Source organism: Oculina patagonica, chromosome 5 (assembly GCF_052425735.1).
Source record: "Oculina patagonica isolate OP01 chromosome 5, crgOcupat, whole genome shotgun sequence".
Classification (NCBI taxonomy): domain Eukaryota; kingdom Metazoa; phylum Cnidaria; class Anthozoa; order Scleractinia; family Oculinidae; genus Oculina; species Oculina patagonica.
In genome coordinates, this window is record NC_135762.1 from 28363499 (window position 1) to 28386671 (window position 23173).

At 37.4% G+C, this 23173-nt stretch overlaps 1 protein-coding gene across 1 annotated transcript; it reads left to right on the forward strand.

Annotated features, from left to right (window-relative positions):
* Window positions 1–8493: 8493 nt before the first annotated feature.
* On the forward strand, window positions 8494–17770 carry LOC144655099 (uncharacterized; the record flags this gene model as incomplete). The annotated part of the gene is made up of 4 exons (XM_078515316.1): window positions 8494–8799; window positions 9932–10076; window positions 14356–14527; window positions 15340–17770. Coding segments are annotated over 4 exons (765 nt in total), but the record flags the coding sequence as incomplete, so codon positions are not given.
* Window positions 17771–23173: the final 5403 nt, after the last annotated feature.

A 23173-nucleotide genomic window follows, 5' to 3' on the forward strand; every position in this document is an offset into this window, starting at 1 on the left:
TACATTTTTAAACATTGTTTTTTGCTGTGAATTCGCAATGTTATTTCGTCCGTTGTGAAAACTTTTAGGGTTGTTAGTAATCCACGTAACGGCGGAACGCGGAACGGCGTAACGGCGGAACGAGAAACGGCGTAACGAGATTTTTTTTCCATTTTTTTTTAGTTTTTTTTTTTTAACAAACTAACCAACAAACAAACATTAAATTTATCTCACAAAATAAAGGGCATGTATATCTTCTTTATCCTTCGAGGTCAATCTAGAGCCAGGATGTCGAGTTTATTTCGAGTTAGGATTTCAAGGAGAAGCGCGACCGGCCTTCGGACTTGCTCGCGCCGATCATGACCGAGACAATGAAACGTACAAAGTCGAAGCAAGTCAACAAAGCCGTTGACAAAAAAAATAGAAGGGCCTGAAAAGACTGAAAAGTTACATTTTATCAGTACCAAACCAAGAATACCATAAAGGACCACCTAACAAAGTAACAGAATTAAAAAATCCATCCAAGTACCGGGTACTATTCCTGCCCAACAGGGCTTTTAAAACTTCGGCGATCGGACAAGAACCGTTGCTTTCCATGTGGCATCAGAAAGCGCGTAAATCAGCTCATAATAATAATAATAATAATAATAATAATAATAATAAGAGTAATAATAATAATAATAATAATAATATCTTTTATTTAGACACGATAAATTTACAGCATAGCTGATGTGGTCGTGTTAAAATTTACAATATACAAGATATACTCATAAAAGTTAAGTCCAGTTGAAGCAGGAAAGTGCCAAATTGTCCATAAGATCCATTTAAACAAGGTATTCTTTTTCACTATTTGCATGATTCTTATAACCCTTTGTCTCGTCTGACACTGATACCATGTACCACAAGGAAAGCATCGGTTTTCGTCCGATCGCCGAAGTTAAGCCCTGTTGAGCGGGGTTAGCACTTGGATGGGTGACCAACTGAAAATACCCCTTGTTGTGGGCTTTTCATTTCTGTTTTTTTTTTTCTCTCTTACGAAATCAGTAACTTTTCAGGCCCTTCTATTTTTTTTTGTCAACGGCTTTGTTGACTTGCTTTGACTTTGTTCGTTTCATTGTCTCGATCATGATCGATCGGTGCGAGCATTGAAGTCCGAAGCCCGGCCGCGCTTCTCCTTGAAATCCTAACTCGAAATAAACTCGACATCCTGGCTCTAGATTGACCTCGAAGGATAAAGAAGACATACATGCCCTTTATTTTGTGAGATATATTTAATGTTTGTTTGTTGGTTAGTTTGTTAAAAAAAAAAAACTAAAAAAATGGAAAAAAAATCTCGTTACGCCGTTTCTCGTTCCGCCGTTCCGCCGTTCCGCGTTCCGCCGTTACGTGGATTACTAACAACCAACTTTTAGAAATGAATAAAATATGTTTCTTAATTTACACGTTGTTTGTTTCAGTTCGAATGTTTGATCCGAATGTTCCGCAAAACGTTAAAATACTGGAAAATATTTCGCTCTGTTTCAATAAAGACGTACAGAACCGCAATCTTTGAGAAAGAAGAGACAAGAATAAGAAAACAATAATTATATTTGTCGCTCCCGAACGCATACTTCGCCGTGCATAACTTGCAATTGTTGGATGACATGAACCGTCCCGACATGAACTGGCGAAAAGTAAAGTTTATCCCAACACAAATTAAATTCAGTCAAATTTAACTTTTTTTACACAGCAGAGGAATTTAAAACTTTTTATGAGACGTATGGTCTTCGGTTTTTAGTCTTCTGCGTTTGCAAACCGGTTGAAACTGAACGGTTTACAGATCTTTTCAGAAAAATAATTTTTCGAAAGCAGACACGGCAGACAATGTAGCGCCGCATTGTTGAACGGCTGTTATAAAATAAGCTAAAAGATAAAAGTTTGCGCCTTTTATTTTCATGCTGTTTTATTGCAACGGTCAGCGAAGCGAAGCCCTTTTTGATAAATTTCCCGCAGAAGGGTTTAATCGGCACCAGTTATAGAGAGTTGACGCCGCGGAATAAAACAAATAAAATTTATTTATCATCAGAACTTGTTGCGTGCGTGCGAAATACATGGGATCGAATGTCCTTTGAAACGCAGACATAACGTCGCAAAATTACAGGAGTACTCCGTGTATTTGTTCAGTTTCTGCTCCAAATTCAAACCGAAATTAATGATGTAAGTGGATTCAAAATACGCTGTAGAGAATTTTAAAAGCTGGCTCAACAGTCCCGTGAATGATTCTAAATGCTCGGTGATTTCGTTGAATATCGAATGCCGTGATTGTTAATTTTATCGAATGTTTCAAAACGTGTTGACAATGTTTTGAAAGATTATTTATAAATGGAATTGCAACGCTTTTTGATTCCGTTGAAAAACATTGCTTGTGTTTTCAAAACACATCGAAATGTTCTTCTCTGCAACAACCGAATTCGCGGGAAAAAACATGTTGATTACGATCTCCCGTGCTGTGATTGGTCACATAAGAAACAAAGGGAAAGGAATGTTGTTCGAATGTGAGCAGCCGTTAGTGGGGAGGAATTTTGCGTGACGACACTAAGAACGGCTGCGAGGGAGACTAGCCGTAAATATGCCGAATAATTAAAACTACCCAAACATGTAAAATATAGAAACATTACAGCACAATGAATGTCGGGTTAAACCGCTCGTGCTCAAATACTCTGACCGAAAAATAGTAACGAAGGTTATTGCCGTTATTGACAAGTGCTGTATATAGCAACAGCCTTGCTTTTTCATTTGCTTTTCTATTTCTGGCTTTTTTCTTTCACAGATCCTAGGTATGCCAACAGCAATGTTGGTTCTATCACGGTCCTTTGCCATCAAACAGTTCACAATAAAGACAGTTAAGTACTGCTTTCCAAACAAGTCTTATACGAAAAATTCTTTGCTTAGGAAGGTTTCTAATGAGTAAATTTTGAAAAAGAAGGTAACAGGTTTTCCGTTAGGATACGTTTCTAACAGTGGTACGAGCAAAAACGTTTTAAACCGAGTGTTTCCCCTAAGTGTGTTTTCCACCCAAATAATTTCACAAACGCCAGCTACGATACTCTTGGGCAAGGCGATCACTCTTTTTCAAAGTGAGCTGTAGTGTTTGAACAATGTTTACATCAATCTGGTGCCGCATTAACTGACATATACATTGCTCAAAAGAGGACACCATCAGTTTTATTTAAAACTGTATTCTTCCTGGTCATAAGGTAACAGACAGTTTTTTGTAAATAACGTTACACTTGCTTTAGCTACTGTGCGCACTATACACATAATATACAATTATTGCTTTATTTGACATTATCTTGTAGAAATAGATATAAATCTCGTCATTCATGTAAACTTTCAATACATATAATTTGTGTAAATAGAGTGGAATAAACTAAACTGACTTGACTTGGGGTGGTCCACGGAACCATTGATGTGAAATCAGCTTTATATTTGCTTACTCTCAAGCTGCTGTCGAATTTTCAACTTCCTTCGCTCTTTAACGTAACGCAGCAGCCATTTTCTTCTGGTGTAGATGTTTTCTATTTCTTTAACTCGTGCTGTTAGTTTCCACATACTCGTCCGTAAAGTCCAGATGTAAATCCAGACACACTGGCCGTTTTCACACTAGAGAAGGACAAATCGTCTGAGACGGACAAGTCGTTGAAAACTGGACGGTCACGATTTGGGACGTAACAGTCGTCCGAATTTGGGAACTTGCATTCATGGTCCGCGGTTGGACGAGTTTTCCTGTCAATGTGGTGTGGAAATTACAGTCCTGCCATTTCTTGACAAAAATGCAACATAAGTAAGTATATTTATGACCGACCAAAAGGATAATGAAACAATAATAAAAAAGAACCAGAGCAAGCGTTTCAATCATTTCTGTGCCACGGACTTCAGCCAAATTGAGTCATGGGAACAGCAAATACAAAAGAAGGGACGGATGGCCGAAAATAAAGAAGATTGAAACGGATTGCGATATGGGGTTTTAAAATAATATTGGGCTGTACAGTATTCAATATTACTCCCGTTTGCTTGTAATTTTTAACTGTAACGCCCGGGAGATATATTTGGTTGTAATAAGGCTATGATTTTGTCATTCAGATCTAAAGAAATAATTCTTTTTTGCAAACGTTAAGTTGCATAACGCAGCCGTGACACAGCCCCGCACTGTTTCAAGTCTGCTCCCAGTCCATTGTGGAAATAATAAAATACTTCTACTCAAGAAAATACTACTTCATCTTGTCAGTTGCAGGTAGATCAATAACACTTTATTGCAATTTTATCGACTACGTACGGAAAAAGTGAATAAAAATGTATTATCAACATTTTGTCAAAATCAAATTAAGAAACAATAGAATGAGCGCATTGTTCGGAAGGGAGTTACGTATTTCTATTTTTCATCTGCAAGAATAATTTGCACGTTCGGGTTGTTAAAAATTCGATAGAAAACACCCAGGACGTCATTTAAATTTTACCAAATGATATTCTTCAATTTGAGAGTGGAATTGCCTGCGAGCTCTTAAAACTACAATTTTGTTATTAATGATTATTTCGTTGCTTGGTATTTGTTTGTGATTTTCTCCGCTTCCTTCCTTTAAAGATACCAATGCCAAGACGATTACCAATGCCGTTAAAGGCGTATTTCAAGCTAGGGTTCGCAGAAATAATCTCAATTATTATGACGATCAACGAATTTGTGAAATCCACGGAACAACATTGGCCACGTACAACCAGCTATATGCAGCCTGGGAGGCTGGTTACCAGATGTGCTCGTATGTTATAAACTTTAATTCATGTCGTTTTTTTTGTCCATTGAAGTTTCTAGATGCTACCTTCATTTCACTGGGCGTACATGTAGCTTAATGTTAAGCTATAATGATCGAAAGATTAACAAACTAACAAACGAACGAACGAACAAATAGTTTAGTCTAGTCTTGTCTATTCTACAATCATGGACAGATTTTTTTTTATTTATACAAGCTTTCCAGCAAAATATATCGATGGTTGTAGTCTAGTCTAGTCTAGTCAGATAAGAATATCTGATCTTTCGCATGGCCATATTTTCATTCTACATTCTCACCAATTTCATAATTCTCCTTTCTTTTATGTAGGCGTGGCTGGCTTGCAGATAGCACTGCCCGCTATCCAATGCAAGAGGAAAAGTCTAACTGCGGGAATAAAATTGGCATCGTAGGATCATCAACACCACAGGACAAGACCAAAAAGTACCACGCATGGTGTTATAAGGAGTAACACTACTTGACGCTCAGCCGTAAATTTGTCGAAAAAAGAAAAAAAAAAATAACTGCTTAAAGATGAAAAGATATATATGTTATTTGCCGGCTGGGAGGTCCGTATAGTGAAAAACTGTGACCGAGGTCTGAAAATGCTGCCCGAGGCCGCAGGCCGAGGGCAGCATTTTCAAGGCCGAGGTCACAGTTTTTCACTATACGGACTGACCCTAAGCCGGTAAATAACTTATTTATTTTTTTCCTACCTCTAATGTGTTTGATTAAAAAAACCTACAAAGATTTTCTTGCAAAATGTGTTTGTATTATCCGCGCGCATCCTAGTCAGTCTACGGCAAGAGTGAAGAATGATTCGTTTGCTATATTCACTGCTATATTAAAGAGCTTACTGCCAAACAAATTAAATTCGCTAAAATGAACAGTACTCAAGGAAAAGTTCATCAGAAAAGCAAGAAAAAAGCATCTATAATAATAAAAAAGCACATTTTAAAACCAAAACAGAGCATAAAAAATCAGCGTGTCGCGAAACACTTTGAACTCCATTTCGGCTTGTGAGTTCTTTCAGTTAATTAAACTTACTTTTCGGACTGGAAAGCACTTACAACACATTTTTTCCAGCTATTTACATTTGTATTTAACGAGTCAAAAACCTCTGTGTTCATTCCCACAGTATTCTGTTTTGATAAAAAGTTTGCGAAAGTGAAACTGAATGAAGCTGAAATGTGTAGTTTGGTCGCCTACACACGGCACAATATTGCGAGAATTAATTTGACCGTTTTTTAATAAAGCATCTCATTTTCTTGAATGGCGATAAGCAGTATCCGTTTTTGGAGAAAAGTAGCAGAAAAGCAAGGTGTTTGAACGGATAAATCGAGTCTGTATACCCGCCGACTTGCAGTTAACCGCAATGGCGTGAAAATCAGTGCGAATGCACAAACATCGATCGACAAACCACGACCATAAAACTATAACTTCATTTTGTCAATAAAGATCATGAATACTCGCCTTTTGGAAAACTTCAAGGCCTTTAATTCCACTGCTAATTTTCCCATACAAATTTAACAACGGTTGGTGAGCAACAACATCGATTTTGGAGAGCAAAACTGTCATGGACTAGTTCGTCTCGCCGCGAAATTAAACTCACGAAAGCGTTACCGTGGCCCGTGGAAGCGGGCAGAGATAGGAGAATCTTGCCCGCGCTAAGAACCAATCAGATTGCAGGATTCGTTACCGTGCCCTCTTGGAAAAAAATAAAACAGTACATTAACCCTATTCAGACCAGGCTTTTTTGGATCTTTTCAGACCGGGAGGAGGATTCCGCCCCCTGCTCCGTAACTTCCAGAATATGTAAGCAATCACAATGAAACTAAGAGGATATAAATTATGTCCGAAAATCTATCTTTTGATATACGTCATGTGGGATGATGACGTCACATCACGTGACAATCACATCATGATGTCAAAACAGCCGCCATCTTGAATTGGAATTCAAAATTTTTCCAAAACGTCAGAAAACCACCCAGAATTAGAAGGTGAACAAATTGTAATTAAAGTTAATTTTCATAATTAGGAACCCAATACTTAAAAAATTGGAGAAATATGTCTGTAAAATGCCGTTGTCATGATAACGTCAAGTTCCCAACACAAGAACCTATCCTACCTAATTATTTCCGGTTAATTTTAGAATAAGTTGCAAAGTTTGGCAGCATTTGGAAAATCTTGAAAAAGTTATAAGCGCACAATGTCGGCGCGGGCACTTTCCGCTCCACCTCCCCTCTCCTGGACAGGGTTAAAATGTCGAGTGAAACCGCTCGTGTGCAAATAATCTTTACTGAAGAAGCTAACTGCCTAAAATAGTTCATATCGAGGACTAAAATATACCTGCACAATAAAGAGAAAACAAATAAAGTAAGCAAGATTTGTACAACGTTTTTTTTATATTAAAATACTTAGTAACCATCCCACTATTGCTTAAATTCGAGGCTTATTTTAATTTACCACAGCAAGGAACAATACGTTTCTACAGTATTTTAATAATTTATTGTTACAACGTGAATGCAGAAAGACTTATGTTGACGTACCACAGCAAGGAGCAATATGTCTCTGTTTTAATAATTTATTGTTCCAACGTAAATACAGTATGAAGTGAACCACAGTTAGCGTAAAATAATATTTCTTACCGATAAATCCTACCGAAATTTTGCACCATGTTGCCCTTGGTAAAATCTTAATATTGTCTACGCTTGCTTATTGATGCTCCATCGCGTGAGTTGAAACTCTATTACATGCGTGCTGGTTAAAGAGTCATTTACCTTGCCTGTAAAGAATTGGCTTCATTGTCCTTTGATACAAAGCCTGAGATATTGGCTTCCCGCAAAGGTATTCAGGTTGGCCTACACCAAAACAGACTTAACTTTATTTAATTTAACATGTAAGCATATTACCGGTAAGTAATGAAATGTGTTTATTTCTTTAAATTTCCGTTCATTATGAAAACTTTTATTATGAGTGTTTCTTCAGCGTTGAGAAAAGCCCCATTTCCCTTTGAAGTGACGGATTAAAAAGAAAACAAAAAAGGCGACTAAAGCAGAACCTGGCCTGCAAAATAGTCGTCAAAACATACAGCGGGTGATTGATATAGCTGCTGCAAGTCAAAAAATTATAATATAAAAAAATTCAATAGATTAGCCTTCTTATCGCTTACCACTAAACGACCCTAAACGTGGAGGAAACAACAACAGCGCTGGTACATGTAAAAAAGCATTGCAGAGGTAGGCCTCCAGTTAGCTTATTTTTTTGAATTAAATGTTACATGTATAAACGCAACTGCACACCGCATATCTATTTAGAGACAGGTGATTTAGCATAAGACTTTTACCAAAAGAGATATAAGGGACAGTGTCGAATGAAGCGTACGGTTCAGATTTTTGGATAGTATTGGACCTTGACAGGAATACGACAATCCTATAAGTTTTATTGTACTTGGGATTATTCACATTTTTTTTTTCGTATGCGTCAACCAGCTCGAGTCATCTAAGTTACTAACAGCAACGGGCCAAAACAGGAAAAAAGATCTTACAAATTAACTAATTAATAAGTTTACGATTTTTTTCAACTAATGTACAATTTTAACACTGAAAACGCTTGTTTTCATTCCAGAATAACGGTCTTCTTTAATATCCATTTCAAGTGTTCAGAATGTCCTTTATCAAGTCCATCGCTGCTTTCACGACCTGCCTTGTGACTATTTGCCCATTACTTTAGCTTTGCTCAGCATCCAGACCTGCGTTACAGGAATTTTTACAAACTGTCAGACAAGTCCTTGGTTGGAAATGTGACAGAAACGAAGAAAGTGAAAGATTTCATTGGTTGTTCCTTCCTTTGCTTGAAACATGGCCATGCCCCGTTCTCTTGCCTGTCTTTTAACTTCGGTAAGACCAGTGATGACAACGGTTATTACACTTGTGAGCTGAGCAACTCTGAAAGATATCTGGAGCCTGATAGATTGCAAGAGCGGCTCAACTACGATTACTACGGCACGACGTCTGAAGTAAGTTGTAAAGATTCATTTTTTTGGAAATTCTACACATGTAAATAGCTAGAAGAATCATGAGATTTGATTATAGCGGGTTGTACATTCCGAAAACCGCGACTTGATATATTCTGTTCTTTCTAGACCGCAAAATGCTTTTCATTTCTCGTAAAGACCGAGACCACCACAACTTGTTGACCGTAAACCGCCAGGTGAATAGGAATTTAACCGCTAAACGACACTTAAAATTGGTTTAACCGCCAAACCGCCAGAGTATTATAACCCTCGATCAGATCATGCCATTTTAATATCACAAGATTTAATTTTGAAAACTTGACAAAATGATGATTGGTGTTATTAGGTTTCTATCGTAGTCACCGTTTCTCGAACGCCCCGGAAACTTTTCGGGACTGCAAAGCCAGTTTTATCTATCTGTATCTTAAAACCAATGAAGTTTATAGGCATGAAACTTTGTATGAAGGGACCTCTGCTCATATTAAAAATATATGAATAAAAAAAATTATGCAATCATAAGGTTCGAGATTTTTCTATTGCTTTCCGGGTGCGAAAACTTTTCGGTTCCACATTCGAGATTTTATAAGGCTCCTCATCAATATCGCACTTGGCAGGAAATTATAAAGTGTATGGAAGAAAAAAAAACTTATAACTTATCTTGTGCGATATAAAAGTTGTAAGTAGGTTTAAAACAAACTCAATAATTGATATTTATTCGCAGTAAGCATGAGCTTGTTGTATTGTCATAGAGTACTGTTTAGGAGTTTCAAGCCAAAAACCTGTCAGTGCACACGACGGATTAGCTTATTATACATAATTATAGGCATTTCGGAGCAAACGACCATAACGTAGGTCTTAAAACAAATGAAGCCAAACAATTTGTATTTAGAACATGAATTCTGACTTCTGTGGAGAAAATGAAAACGAATTTCATATACTACTACCATATACTACTCTCTTAATTTTCGAGATCGATTAAAAAATACTGAATGTTTTTCTTTTTTTAACCGCTCATTTATTATCAGTATAATTATAATATAAAATTTCCTTGAGGCCGGGTTCTCTTCCCAAACATCCTATTAGATTATCCTTGAAAAAAAAATAATTAGTTTCTCTAATCATTTAATACTTGTAGTCTTTTTTAAGCCTCCTGCCGTGTAACAGTAATCCGTGTAGTTATGGTGGAACTTGCATTAATGGTCCGCGGTTGGACGAGTTTTCCTGTCAGTGTGGTGTGGAAATTACAGTCCTACCATTTCTTGACAAAAAATGCAACATTGGTAAGTACATTTATGACCGACCAAAAAAATAATACAATAAACAAAAAGGACTAGAGCGAGTTTTTGAATCCTTTTAGTATACACACTATAACCCTTAATATGCTGAAATTATTCCTAAAAACGCGTTTTTCTTTTTAACGTTAATCGATTTTCTTGGCTACGACCTTAAGGTCGCGGGGGACACCTTAGGCTCATCATTATGCATTTATTTAAAGCGTATGCACGAAGTACAACGACTCACATCGACAAATTTACGAGATATTTATGACTGGAGAAAAATATGGGCGCGTGCGCGTGATTTGTAAAAAATCCCTGTTTCTTTAATATTTTAACCAATTTAAAGGTCAAATGAACAGATATTTCGATTTTGTTATTTTTGCAATATGTTATTAGAGCAAATAAACATATCCCAAAGTTCAGCAATCGGTCGTTCCGGGAATTGCGAGTGAATGCTTTTTAGGCTGTCATAATCGTAGAGTGCTCGGAAAAATTGTCGGAAACAAAACTTGTGACGTCATAATGGTGTTTTGAAGACGACCGCAGACCGATCCGCAGACGCACCAAAATTAAAAATATGTTAGTGACATTCAGCGTATTTCGTTCCGTTCGGTGTTTAGTGGAGATTGTTGGTTATTGTTTAGAGAGGCCATTTTAAATAGAATAGCAAAGCACAAAAATAGCTTAAAGCTTGTGCTGTCGTTTGATCATGTGAGACATAGGTAGAATGCACGCTGGTAGAACAATCAGGAATCTCTATGTTCTTCTCGTTAGCATCACGTAAAGAGAGAAATCTGCAGCGCGTAACTATGCACGTGCGTTGAATTTTGGTTCACCAGCCGTTCTGCAGCGCGACATGCAGGCGTTGAAGGACACAGCCGTTCTCACCGAACAACACGGAAAAATGGATTTGGACAACGTCAGCCACGACGGCTATTGTTTGGTTATTTGGGGTAGCGAAAAAGCAGAATGCGTCCGGAAAGCTGGAGATCCAAAAATATAATTCATTTTGCACCAGACGTGTCGTGACGTGCCGTCGTTGCGGTCTGCGGAATCGGTCTGGGTCGTCCAAACACCAATTATGAGTCACACTCGTACCATTCCCCATTCAGTGCGCAGTCATCAGAAACGTTTCGGAAGCCTCGGAAATCTTCGTATTTTTTGCTGTATTCCCCAGGCGGAAAGAAAATTTTATAAAGGGGGTAAAGGTTAATTGTCTCTTTAAAACAACACTTAGCAATATACGTTCATATAGATTGTAGGAAGTCTTTGAGCTTATTTTTATTTAAATTTGACTATTTCTGCAACTAGTGTACTCAGAGTAATCACAAAAATATTCGGCATAAACAATCGTGTCCTTTTTGAAAACGCATTGTTCTTACCATAAAAGCGTGGAATATAATTACCATAATTACATCTCTCCTTGGCAAAATGATCGTATTTAGGTCGGGACACCTTCGGAAATCTCAAAGTTTGGACTTTTCCGACAATTTTGTGGCAGAGAATACAGCGCGGATACAGAACTTCATGACTTGCCACTGCAGATAGGTAAACTATGAATACTGTAGTGTGTCATAACAGAAGCGGAATTTTAAAAGAGCGCTTTTAGAAAGAGGTAGAAGACATTAAATTCAAATTTGCGCACTTAAACCGCCATAACTTGCTGGCAAACATTAAATTAAAAAATCCGCTTCTGTTATGACACTCTAGAGGTATTGACTGATTAGTTTTTGACAAAATCGCAGTGTGCTGTCTTCTACTCGTTCCGCAAACTCTGCCACAAAATCATGTTTTTCCCAATTTGGCACTAACGAGGCTATAACATCGCCGTAAAATGCAATCTACCAAATAAAAGATGACATTCACAATCTTTCATCATTTCGTTATGTCTCTGTAAATTTTGAGCTTAATCGCACCCATAACAGCCGAGAAATAAGCGTTTTAAAAGATGCAGGTCAAGCAAAATTTCCCTTCATGAATTTATTCATGCTGTTGGTATCCCCCCGCGACCTTAAGGTCGCGCAGGACCCTTGCAATCATTATGTATGTATTTATTTAAAGAGTATGCACGAACTGCATCGACTGAAGCCGGCAACAAACGAAATACTCATTAGAATTTTTTTCTCAAAGTTCTTTGTTCAAGTAATTTCATGCTATTGTTCTCAGCTGCACTGAGAAAAAATCGAATTATCATAATAAGATTCACAGCTTTAAATATAGTGCACGTTGTTGTGAACATTTGCTGCGGTCACATCTAGACTACTAACTATAGTTAATATGGCGTTAACTATAGTTAGCTATTTCGATAATGTGACCGCTTCTCTGTTCACCCTAAAGGTGGATTTCCACTGACGCGTAATTTTTTACGTGCGTAAAAAAATTAGAGACAATGTATAAACGGCTTGCGTACACGTTTACGCAGGCCGTTCATACATTGTCTCTAATTTTTTTCACGCACGTAAAAATTTACGCGTCAGTGGAAATCCACCATAACTATAGTTAGAAAATTTACGCCTCGCTGATCCAAAACAATACAGACTAACTATAGTTATACCCAAGCAAGGTTCATGGGTTAGTCTTAAGTTTACAAACGAAAAACCAATCAGATTGCGACAATTCTTTTTGCACGTGCGAGATGAACATAAATATGCAAAACAAAGCGTGAAGGGAAGGAAAAAAAAAACAACTTGCCAAAAAAATAACATATCAACACTGTTAGCAAAAATAAAGCTTGAATTCTTCGGCGTCTAGCATCCTTACTTCATTTTATTTTCTTCAACGCCGAGATGCCGTGCAAAAATAGGAAAAATAGGGGAACAACTAGACAAGATCAAGAACAATGGCTGTCATGAACTTATTTCAATTCGAAATTATTCAAAAGCTAATCAGAACTAACTATAGTTAACTGCATTGGTGTGAGCGCTTAGACGACCGAAAGCACTAACTATAGTTAGGTATGACGTCACGTAACTTGAGACTAACTATAGTTAAACTTTAGTTACGTCGTAGATGTGACCGCAGCCTGCAATTTTGTGTCCAAGTTTTCTTCATCGATATAAAATTAATATTTCAGGAAATGATTCGCGAGGAACATAAACTTGGTGTACTCTATTGTGCTATGACACGAGCGATTTTTTAAACGTCCTTCTCAAAATGAAGATAGCACGTTTCAAAGTTTAGATTTCACATTTTTCCTCTCTTAGAAGCCATTAACTTCTAGCAATTTTTGAAATCGAAAATTTCGTTCTTGTCATAGCACAAGAAAGGTTATGATTTATCACTAGGTTATATAATCATTCAAGTCGGTGCGCTGTTCTAGCTGAAAACTTGGACACAAAATCGCATTATCTGCGGTTAAACTTTTAAAAGCTTGTAATATCACAGTCAACGGTCATCTCTCAGTAAAAGGACAATCATAATGTAATTCCATCATCCCCTAATATCCTTGATAAATTTTAGCGGAATCGATGTTCAAAATGTAGCGAATTAAAGCTTTATAAAATAGCACCTCGTCCAGAAATTTGGCTAATGGATTTATTAATGAGCAAGGGTCCTGCGCGACCTTAACAACGGCTGCTTAAGTAATACCATCTCAGTATGTTCCACGGCTGAACATTTTAAGTTAAAATGTATTTCCAACAGAGTCAAAATCCATCATAAAATAAAGGAACAAACTAAGAAACTTTAATTTATAATGAGCGGCTCGTTCGGAAGGGAGTAACGTATTCTATTTTTGATTCCTGGAAAAACAATTTGCACGGTTTTTTTTTTTTAGAAAATTTAAGGGTTGTTCAATATTCGATAGAAAACATTCAGTACGGCATTTAAATTATATTGACATCAAAGAATAAAATGAAGTCACTAATCTGACAACAAGATTACTAAAGAATTCCAGCCTTACGTAGAAGTTAAAACGGATAAATGTTCATTTTTCTGCAAAAAATCCTAAATTAATTCGCAAAAAGAAGAAACGATAATTTCTGCCTAACTTGATCACAATTAATCTTGTGTTGATGAACATTATACTGACGTCAGTTATCGAAAATTTATTTTGTGTTCTTAGAGGGCAAAAGATGAATTGGTTCGACACATGAAATTACTAGACGAGAATGTTTTTAATGTTTTATTCAAAATTAACAACTCAATACGTCAAAGGTTCCAAATGTTATTCTTCACCTTTAGAGTGCAGTTGCCTGCGATTTCCTAATGCAACTTATTTGTTGTTGTTGTTGATTTTTCTGTAGGTTGGTTTTTGTTTATGATGCTCTCGTCTTTCCTCTAGATACCAATGCCATGACGATCTCCACCGCTGTTGAAGGCGTATTTCTAGCTAACTTTGGCAGATATAACCTCACCTATTATGATGCTCAACGAATTTGTGAAATCAACGGAGCAACTTTGGCCACTTACAACCAACTGTATGCAGCCTGGGAGGCTGGTCACCAGCAGTGCTCGTATGTTATAAACTTTAATTCATGTCGTTTAATTTCTTTCTTCACTTTCTTACTGGGCGCAGAGAATCAATGTAGTTTAAAGATCGAACGAACGCGAACGAAGGGACGGACGGACGGACGCATAGCATAGCATAGCATAGCATAGCATAGCATAGCATAGCATAGCATAGCATAGCATGATAGCATAGATGTGTGAGCATAGCATAGCATAGCATAGCATAGCATAGCATAGCATAGCATAGCATAGCATAGCATAGCATAGCATAGCATGGCATAGATAGCATAGCATAGCCTAGCATGGCATGGCATGGCATGGCATGGCATGGCACGGCATGGCACGGCACGGCACGGCACGGCACGGCACGGCACGGCACGGCACGGCACGGCACAGCATAGCAAGCATGGCACGGCACGGCACGGCACGGCACGGCACAGCACAGCACGGCACAGCATAGCATAGCATAGCATAGCATAGCATAGCATAGCATAGATAGCATAGCATAGCATAGATAGCATAGCATAGCGCATAGCATAGCATAGCAAAGCATAGCATAGTGCAGTGCACTGCTGATCAGGCATGAAGAATGGTATCTTTTAGCTATCAGAAAAATCTAAAGCCACGCTCCGATTGCTATCCTTTCGGCTTTAGGTTTAAAATAAATGTTCCCCCGAGCATTGCCGTCTCTTTCATATGGGGACTTTTCCCTCCTCACCCCGCCCCCACGTGGATAACAACCTCTTTTGCATGGCATTACAAAAAAGGTTTCCTTGAGAATCTCACCAATTTGATAATTCCCCTTTCTTTTATGTAGGCGTGGCTGGCTTGCAGATAGCACTGTTGGCTATCCAATGCATGAGGAAAAGTCTGGCTGTGGGAATAAAATTGGCATCATAGTATTGCCAACACCACAGGACAAGACCAAGAAGCACAACGCATGGTGTTACAAAAAGTAACGTTACCTGACAATTGGTCGTAAATATGCTGAAAAAGAAAAAATGCTTAAAAATGTCAAATCTGAAAAACTTTACAGCACAATGAACGTCGAGTAAAACCGCTTGTTCTCAATGTAAATACTCTCACCAAAAGAAATAACGAAGGTTGTTGCCTGATAAAGTTTCTTTTTTTTAATTGAAATGCAACAATACATACAGAAAAAAAAAACTTAGCAAGGATTACAGTACAATAGCAACAGTACACTGTTAACACTACTTAAACTATTTACAATCTTTAACAATACCTAAACACAGCTCACAAAACACTACTTAAACTACTAACAATTACAATAACACCGCGGGGCAAGGAAGAGAAGAAGGAAAATAAACATAATTACAGGTAGAGAAAATGTACTTTTGATTGTTAAAGTAAGACAAAAGCATGTGGTGCACTTAAGATATTTAAAAGAACAGCAATCTATGTTCCTGTCATGAGATTCGGAGTATAAGTTAAGTAAGACAAAAAAAAAAAAAAAAAAAAAATCACGGACGAAACGATATTAAACATACCTATATGTATCCCGCAAAAGGTTTCCATTTTTTAAATTTCTCCACTTTTTGTTTCTATTTCACGATGAGATTTGAGTAGAAATATAAAATACGTTAAGTTTGGGTAAATTTCCTTTGTTTTAGCTGGCCATATGTGGATATCGTGCTAAGAGAAGACAGTAGTTGATTAAAAGTGCAGATTGAGAATAATGAGATAAAGTTTATGGTTAGGCCATAAATACCTCTATGCACAGTATTAAAAGAGAAAAGCAAATAAATTAAGCAAGGCTGATATGGCGTACGAAGGACAGTAACAGCGAGAACGACAAGTGTTCTACGTAGAATCAGCCTTGCTTATTTGATTTGCATTTCTATTTTTGGTTAATTAGATCTTTCACAGTTCCTAGGTATGCCAACGACATCTTCGTTCACGGTCCTTTGCCACTTAACAGGTCACAATTAAGACAGTCCAGTACAGCTTTCCAAACATTCAAGATTTTTATCTTAATACTATTTAGCCTAACAAGAGGCCCAAGTTGTCCTAATGTTAACCCTATTTAGCCTGAACCATTATTTCGTTCGTTAGCTGGGCGGAAGGGGTGATAGGGTTAAAGAGGGTCTTTCTTAAAATTTCTTGCCAAGGAAGTTTTCTAACGATCATATTTTAAAGCCAAAGTTTACTAGTAAAAGGTTTCAGAACAGTGGTTTCTTTTTATAAATTCACCTTTTTTCATTACAAAACGCTTCAAAATCGCCTACCAAAGAATACCGCCTGCAGCAATTCCTTAGCAACGACTCTAGATCTGTAGTTAAAACTGGCCCCCACATTAGTTTTCTCAAAAGATTTACGAAGTGTTAATTAGAGAAGAGCGATTGTACGTTTCCATGCAACTGATTGCGGTGATTTCTCGGCATCCAGGAGGATTATTTTAATTCATATTGCTTTACAACAATAAAATTGTAGAATTAACAATTATTGTATGAAGCTAAGTATAATAGTGAAAATTGTCAAGGCCTAGGTTTGTGTTATTTGCTGAAACAGAATCCTGAGGCTGGTAAAACAAACCTACATCTTAATTAATTATTTCTCTAAAGTGCGAAAAGAAGAATAAGTTCAAATAATTGTTTGAGTATACATCTCACCCATCACTTAAAGAAGCTATGTCACGGGGATTTCGCAAATTTTTGGTCTAAACTGTTCTGAAATTAGTGATAGGCAACTTAACCCATAAAAAACATTATCTTTGAACATCTAAAGGACGATATAATTTAATTTACAGACCTTAATTTGCGGATAGGAACCAAGCTACGGCTATAAAGATCTTTTGTTTTTGAAGACGCTTGCAAACAACTTGAAAAAGTAAGTTGCAATCCGGTCCATCCGAGCCATCCGCAGCCAAAGATGCTCGTTAACAGTTTCAGTGCCCTAATAAAGCAATTTTTAATGTAAAAAAATGGACTATTATTTTTAGGTTTCCTGCGACACAAATATAAATTTTGGCTGTTCAAATTCGTGACATCGTCCATTTAACTTCCTTCGAGAATTTCTTTCCGTTCAGTTGTTACAAAAACAGCCCCAGAATAGTAAAGCAACTATTTGACAGAGTTGAAAGCCTTAACAACATAGCATCCAACATATTCATTGATTCCTCAAACTAACGGATGTGTGAGTGCTGAATAATGGGTAGGGAACACTTTCTGCCTCTTTCAACTCTACGGTCACAATCATTACAAAAAGGGTAAATTAACAGTAAATAAAAATTGTAGCGTGTCTACATTGAGTTGTTTGCTGCATTGTTTAAATGGAAGACTGGCTTTCAATGGTTTGATGTCAATTAAGTCAGATACTCCCTTGAATTCGTGCGTTCCAGCATCCCCGCGTTCCTGTGTTCCTGCGTACTACATGGGTGTGTTCGTGCCTTCCTGCGTTCGTGCGTTCCTGCATTACTGCGTTCCCACGTTCCTTCATTCCTGGTTTCCTGCATTCCTGAGAATCTGCATTCCATCCCCCTGCATTCCTGTGTTCCTGAATTCCCACTTTCCTTCTTTCCCGCGTTTTCGCGTTTCTGCGTTGCTGCGTTGCTGTCTTCCTGCGTTCTTGTGTTCCACTATATATCGCTCCTTTTGTCGCAAAATGAGCTAAATTTACAACTTTGCTCCACCATATGTACACATAAATCAATTCTTCTGGTTTATTTCATGTTTAAGGATAATCATTAAAACTGGTAGGATTAAGCCAAAGTAAAATTAAGTGTTCGTTTAGCTTTACTGTCACGTGCAACCTTTGAACAACACTCGTGCAATCTTCGGAAATTGCTCGAAAAATGCTCGAAAGTTGGTCGAAAGGAAAAAAGTTGCTCATAAGGTGCCGAGCGCATCTTTGGGACAGTCCTATGCTCTTCATGTTTTTTTAAGGATACAGTAGTTGGAAGCGATTTGATCGAAGCTGGCTTGTTGTGAATAAAAGATTACTGTTTGTACAACTGAATTCATTGGTTATTGTGAACTAAAGAAAAATAAATAGGTTAGCGAAAAATTCATTCAGCGAGACTTTATCGCGCACATCCTAAAACTAAGAAAGTTTTTAATTTCTCCTCGTGGTAATTTTTTGGTAGTAATACCGCAGCTCCATCTGCCCAAAGGGCCGCAGAGCGGAGCCTCGTAACCATATCGAGGGTTCAGTTGTAGAACTCATCGAGGTAACGTGTTTTTTTTAAGTTGACCGCTGACCATTGGATCTCTGGCTTAAGTCCTATTTTTTTTCTGTTTATGATAGTGACAGGATTTTGTCAGCGATCGACAACGATGCCAAACATCCAAGATTTTAAAAAGTATTGAATGAAATTATTTATTTTTTGATTGATTGATTTGTTTGTTTGTTTCTCCTATTGGGTTCTGTTGTTCACAAAAAGCACTTACCCTGAAAGTTGTATAATCCCGTAAGTTCAGATTTCAATAAAGGGAAAAGTAAAAACCTATGAGGTCCGCTTTAAGGCTTGGCTGAATCTATAGATTGTTTAAAAGAGGACGTTCGCAGCCTAAAATTGTGTTGCTTTGTACTGTATCGCCTTTTTTTTAATTTTCGTTAATGTGCGAGAATTTTACTGTTTTTTTTTTTTTTTTTGTAGGGAAGGTAAGTTTAGAAATTATCAATGGCTTGTGTTTGGAGAAATGCAGTGACTAGTATTTGTGTTTGCAGAAACAAGTCACCCATACATTTTCTTTTAGTTTTAAAATGTCTCTATTTTGCTCCACGAACTAAAACAAAAAGAAAAAACTCATGTCCTTACACGTGCGTTTATCCTCAAATATGTAGCTCACTTAAAGGCTTGCATTAACTCTCTTAACTGCATGGTTCCCTCAGCGAGTGCATTTGAATTTCAATGCATGCAAAGCCTTACGGCGTAAATATTGGGACTTCTATAATTTGAAGTTGTTCACGCTGAGTGTATCATAAACATTAACATATAGATAACATTTCGAAGCAAATCATGCACTTACAAACTCGCTTGTTAATTCTTAATAAATAATGGACGTACACGTTTATGACTTGTAACTCCATCACATATTCGTTTCCTACAAAAATTTTAAAAACAATTAACTTTTTTTTCAAGTAATGGAGGTCGTAATACGGTAATTCGACAAAATGGAGTGCAATTTAAGGAGTGATCGTGCGAGTAATTTCTCGACCTGTCTTTTTAATTAAAAAACATATATTTCATTAGTTATACAAACAGTATGTATAAGAAAACAGCAAGAAAGGCGACAAACATCTATGTGCAGATAATTAAAGTGCAAATTGCGCAGGTGCTCAATTTTAGGGATTCAATTAAAAAACCTTTAAACTGGACACCTGTAAAATTGGACACTAGCATGATCGTGCTACACCAATCAATCGTGCCATACAAATAGCACAGACGCAATTAACATTATATTTAATATATATTTTACAAGGAATGTTTTCAAGGCAGTTGTTTTGAAACGCTAAGACTGACAGTGGCTAGAGCAAACATCCTGGTAAGAAAACTAGTTTTTTTTGTTTTGTTTTTTTGGTAACTGCTTGTAGGTAAACACCAGTTGACGGAAGCAAATAACTACTTAATCAATATAAACTTTCACTAAAGTGATATATTTTCCTCTGTTCCTTTAACGAACGAGCGCTAACTCTCCTTTTTCAGTGCATGCAGTTTATATAACCCTTATCTGTAACATTTTGCTGGTAAAGCTAACTTAATCAACGTACACTCTACCTCAAAGCAATTTAAAGGACTGTCTAGTCTTGCAATCTTCCTCAAGCCCTCTGAAGGAAAACGCAAAATAATTTCATACCAATGAATTTAAGAATCCAGTCACGAAAAAAAGAAGTAATTCTCGGGACTTCGACAGCTGAGGAACGAACACTGAGGAAGAGACATGTTGTAGATAAAAGTGGTTTTATTGAAATCTAGTTGATCAAACAAGCAGATTTCAATTGTCAATTAAAAGTACGCGTCGTATGGAGTAGACGAAATGGAATTGGCTTCAGTATTTTTTATGACGCTCGAGTGTGGAGAAATCATCTTCGACGAGTAACGAAACATTGCAATAGCTGCTTCTAAACTAGTTTCAATCCATCTTTTTGGCAATAACTGGCCGAAATAATAACACTTCTCTGGCTAAACAACGGTAAAATTTAATTGCACCAAACATTTTGAAACTCCTGTTGTACACACAAAACAATGTTCAATCAACAAAGTACGAGTAACAAGGAGAGTTCTAAAGAATTAGTTCCCCAGGTTACCGAAATGGACACCTATTGCACTTGCTGCTTCCTTTTATAAACAAAGAAATTAAAAACAGAATTTTAAAGTAAAAACTCAAAAAACAAAGTTCACGTCTAATTTTCAAACCCATGTCTTCTTATTGATAGGCTTTCTCAGTAATAGGCACGACGGCACGTCGTGCAGTTCAAAGCAAAGTTTGCCTATAAGTTAAATAGTCCGCCCGGGTAACCCGTTATTTGTGTTCCTCCCAGTCCCGTTGCCATTACGAATATTCGTAGTAAAAAAAGATAGAAAAACAAAACAAAAACAACTTTAGGCAACGGCGCATTTAATTTATAGTCACGAAATGTATTGTTGAAAAGGATATTTATTTGAGGCAGGAAAAATAAATGTTTTTATGTAGTTTGTGACGTAGTAGTTCCCAGCTTCCGGTGAGGGATTACATCATTTTTTCTTATATGAAAATGAGGCAACCTGGCCGGGGACTAGTTCGACCTTCGTTGAAGCATTAACACAAAATGGTGTATTCCAGTTTTATCTGTTTTTGTCCTCCCAGCAAACAGAGCTCAGCCAAAGCAGCACACATGTCTTACCAATAAGTATGTTTTCATTAATTAAGGACTTCCCGCCAAATTTTCACTCAATAGATTTTTTTATTTATTTTTTGCTGCGGTAGATAATGAGTACTTGTCGGAAATGCAAAAAAGTGGGGTCACTGACTTCGTTAAAGAAAGCACTCCTAATGAATTGCGCACGCTAATTCAGCATGGTTGCAGGGAGTTAAAAATTCGAAAATGAGTAAACGGGGGCACGATCTAATCACATTTGTAAAGTGCGTCTTTGCGTATATTCTAGTTTTGCCATATTGTACATTTAACCCTGAAAAACGAAGAAACTGTCGACGCAAAAAGGAAAGCCAAAAAGTGGAATCAAATCGTCAATGTGAATCAAACTTCCACCGAAGATTTCATTTTCTCGCAAAACGTAGATATCAATTAACAAAAGGATTCCATCAGAAAAAAGTAGGCGTCATCGACCATTAAGAGAGCAAAGAGGAAGAGCGGAGGCAACCCACCCTATATGTTCGAACAGGCGCGCGCCAAAGTGGCGGGGGCGTTGCGACATGAATACGTGCGCAGTAGGGAGCGCATAAACAATTAGCCCGAATGTCCTTAAGAAGGAGCAAGATACATAAAGGCAATTTCTCGACATTAATTTTCCTTTTTCATTTTTTGCGAATGGTTGCAGGAAAAAAATAAAGTTGGCAAGAATATTTAACATCGACCAGAATACTAATACATGCAAGCCACGTCCGATCTTAAAAAAGGGTTCAAAAATGCATTTTAGCAATCCTAAGGCGACCGTATCGGCAAACTTGCACTGGGATTCCAGCCAGATTTAAACAAACATAATTGGAACAGGTTATCTCAATTTGTTTATTAAACCTTCGATCAAGTCACCTTTCGTGAGAGTACGCAGGATAGATTCAAAATCATGAAGTAAGAAATAAACAAAACAAATAAATTATATGTAAAAGATGTCGTTTTCGTGTCACGTTAGAGAGCGTGATAGGGTCTTAAAAGGCTCAAAATAGCTTTGGAATAATCCCAAAGGCGAAAGAACTTCAGGCTATCCTACCGGCAAAATACAGGTTATATATGTAACAAACAACAACGCCTTCAAGGCTTCTCTTATAAGAACGTGCTAGATGCATTTTTCTTTTAAAAATGTATGTCAAATTTACCCATATCTCTAAAATAGGTACAAAGACGTTTGGCCAACTCAAAATTGTGGGATAAAAATATACTTCTTTATTTTTGAGAAAGTCAAGCAAGGCTTTTAAAACTATAAAACTCTTCCTCGAAGACACAGAGGCAGTTAGTAGGGCGAAGGAAACGCGAAAATGCGGGTAGAAATTAGTGCGAAACTGCAGGGAAAAAATCGGCATATAAAAGTTGGTGCCACTGAAAAGAAGACGCCCTGGCGACCGAACTGGTTTGTGTACTTACTTCGCATGACAACAGCTCCAAAAGGTCTCTGAATAGGCTGGCCACCTGATTGGGCAGAATAATCTTTTGGATTCCCTTTGTATTATTCTGCCCAATCGGCGAGGCAGCCTACTAGAGTCCTTTTTGTGCTGTTCTGTGTCGCCTTCACCCCTTTGTCGCCCCACTAACTGCCCCTGGGTCTCGAAGTATGTACACAAAGCCAGTTCAAGATCGCCATATGGAATCAAACGATTACCTAATTTTTGGTGGACAAATTATAAATATTTTCTTGACGTAACATGTTACCATGACGACAGTGTAACCTGTTAAAAGCACCCTTAATTTCAGCTTAAGTTGATTATACAATGATATGTAATTCAGCAACATGCTCGGTGAGATTTATAAGGCTATTA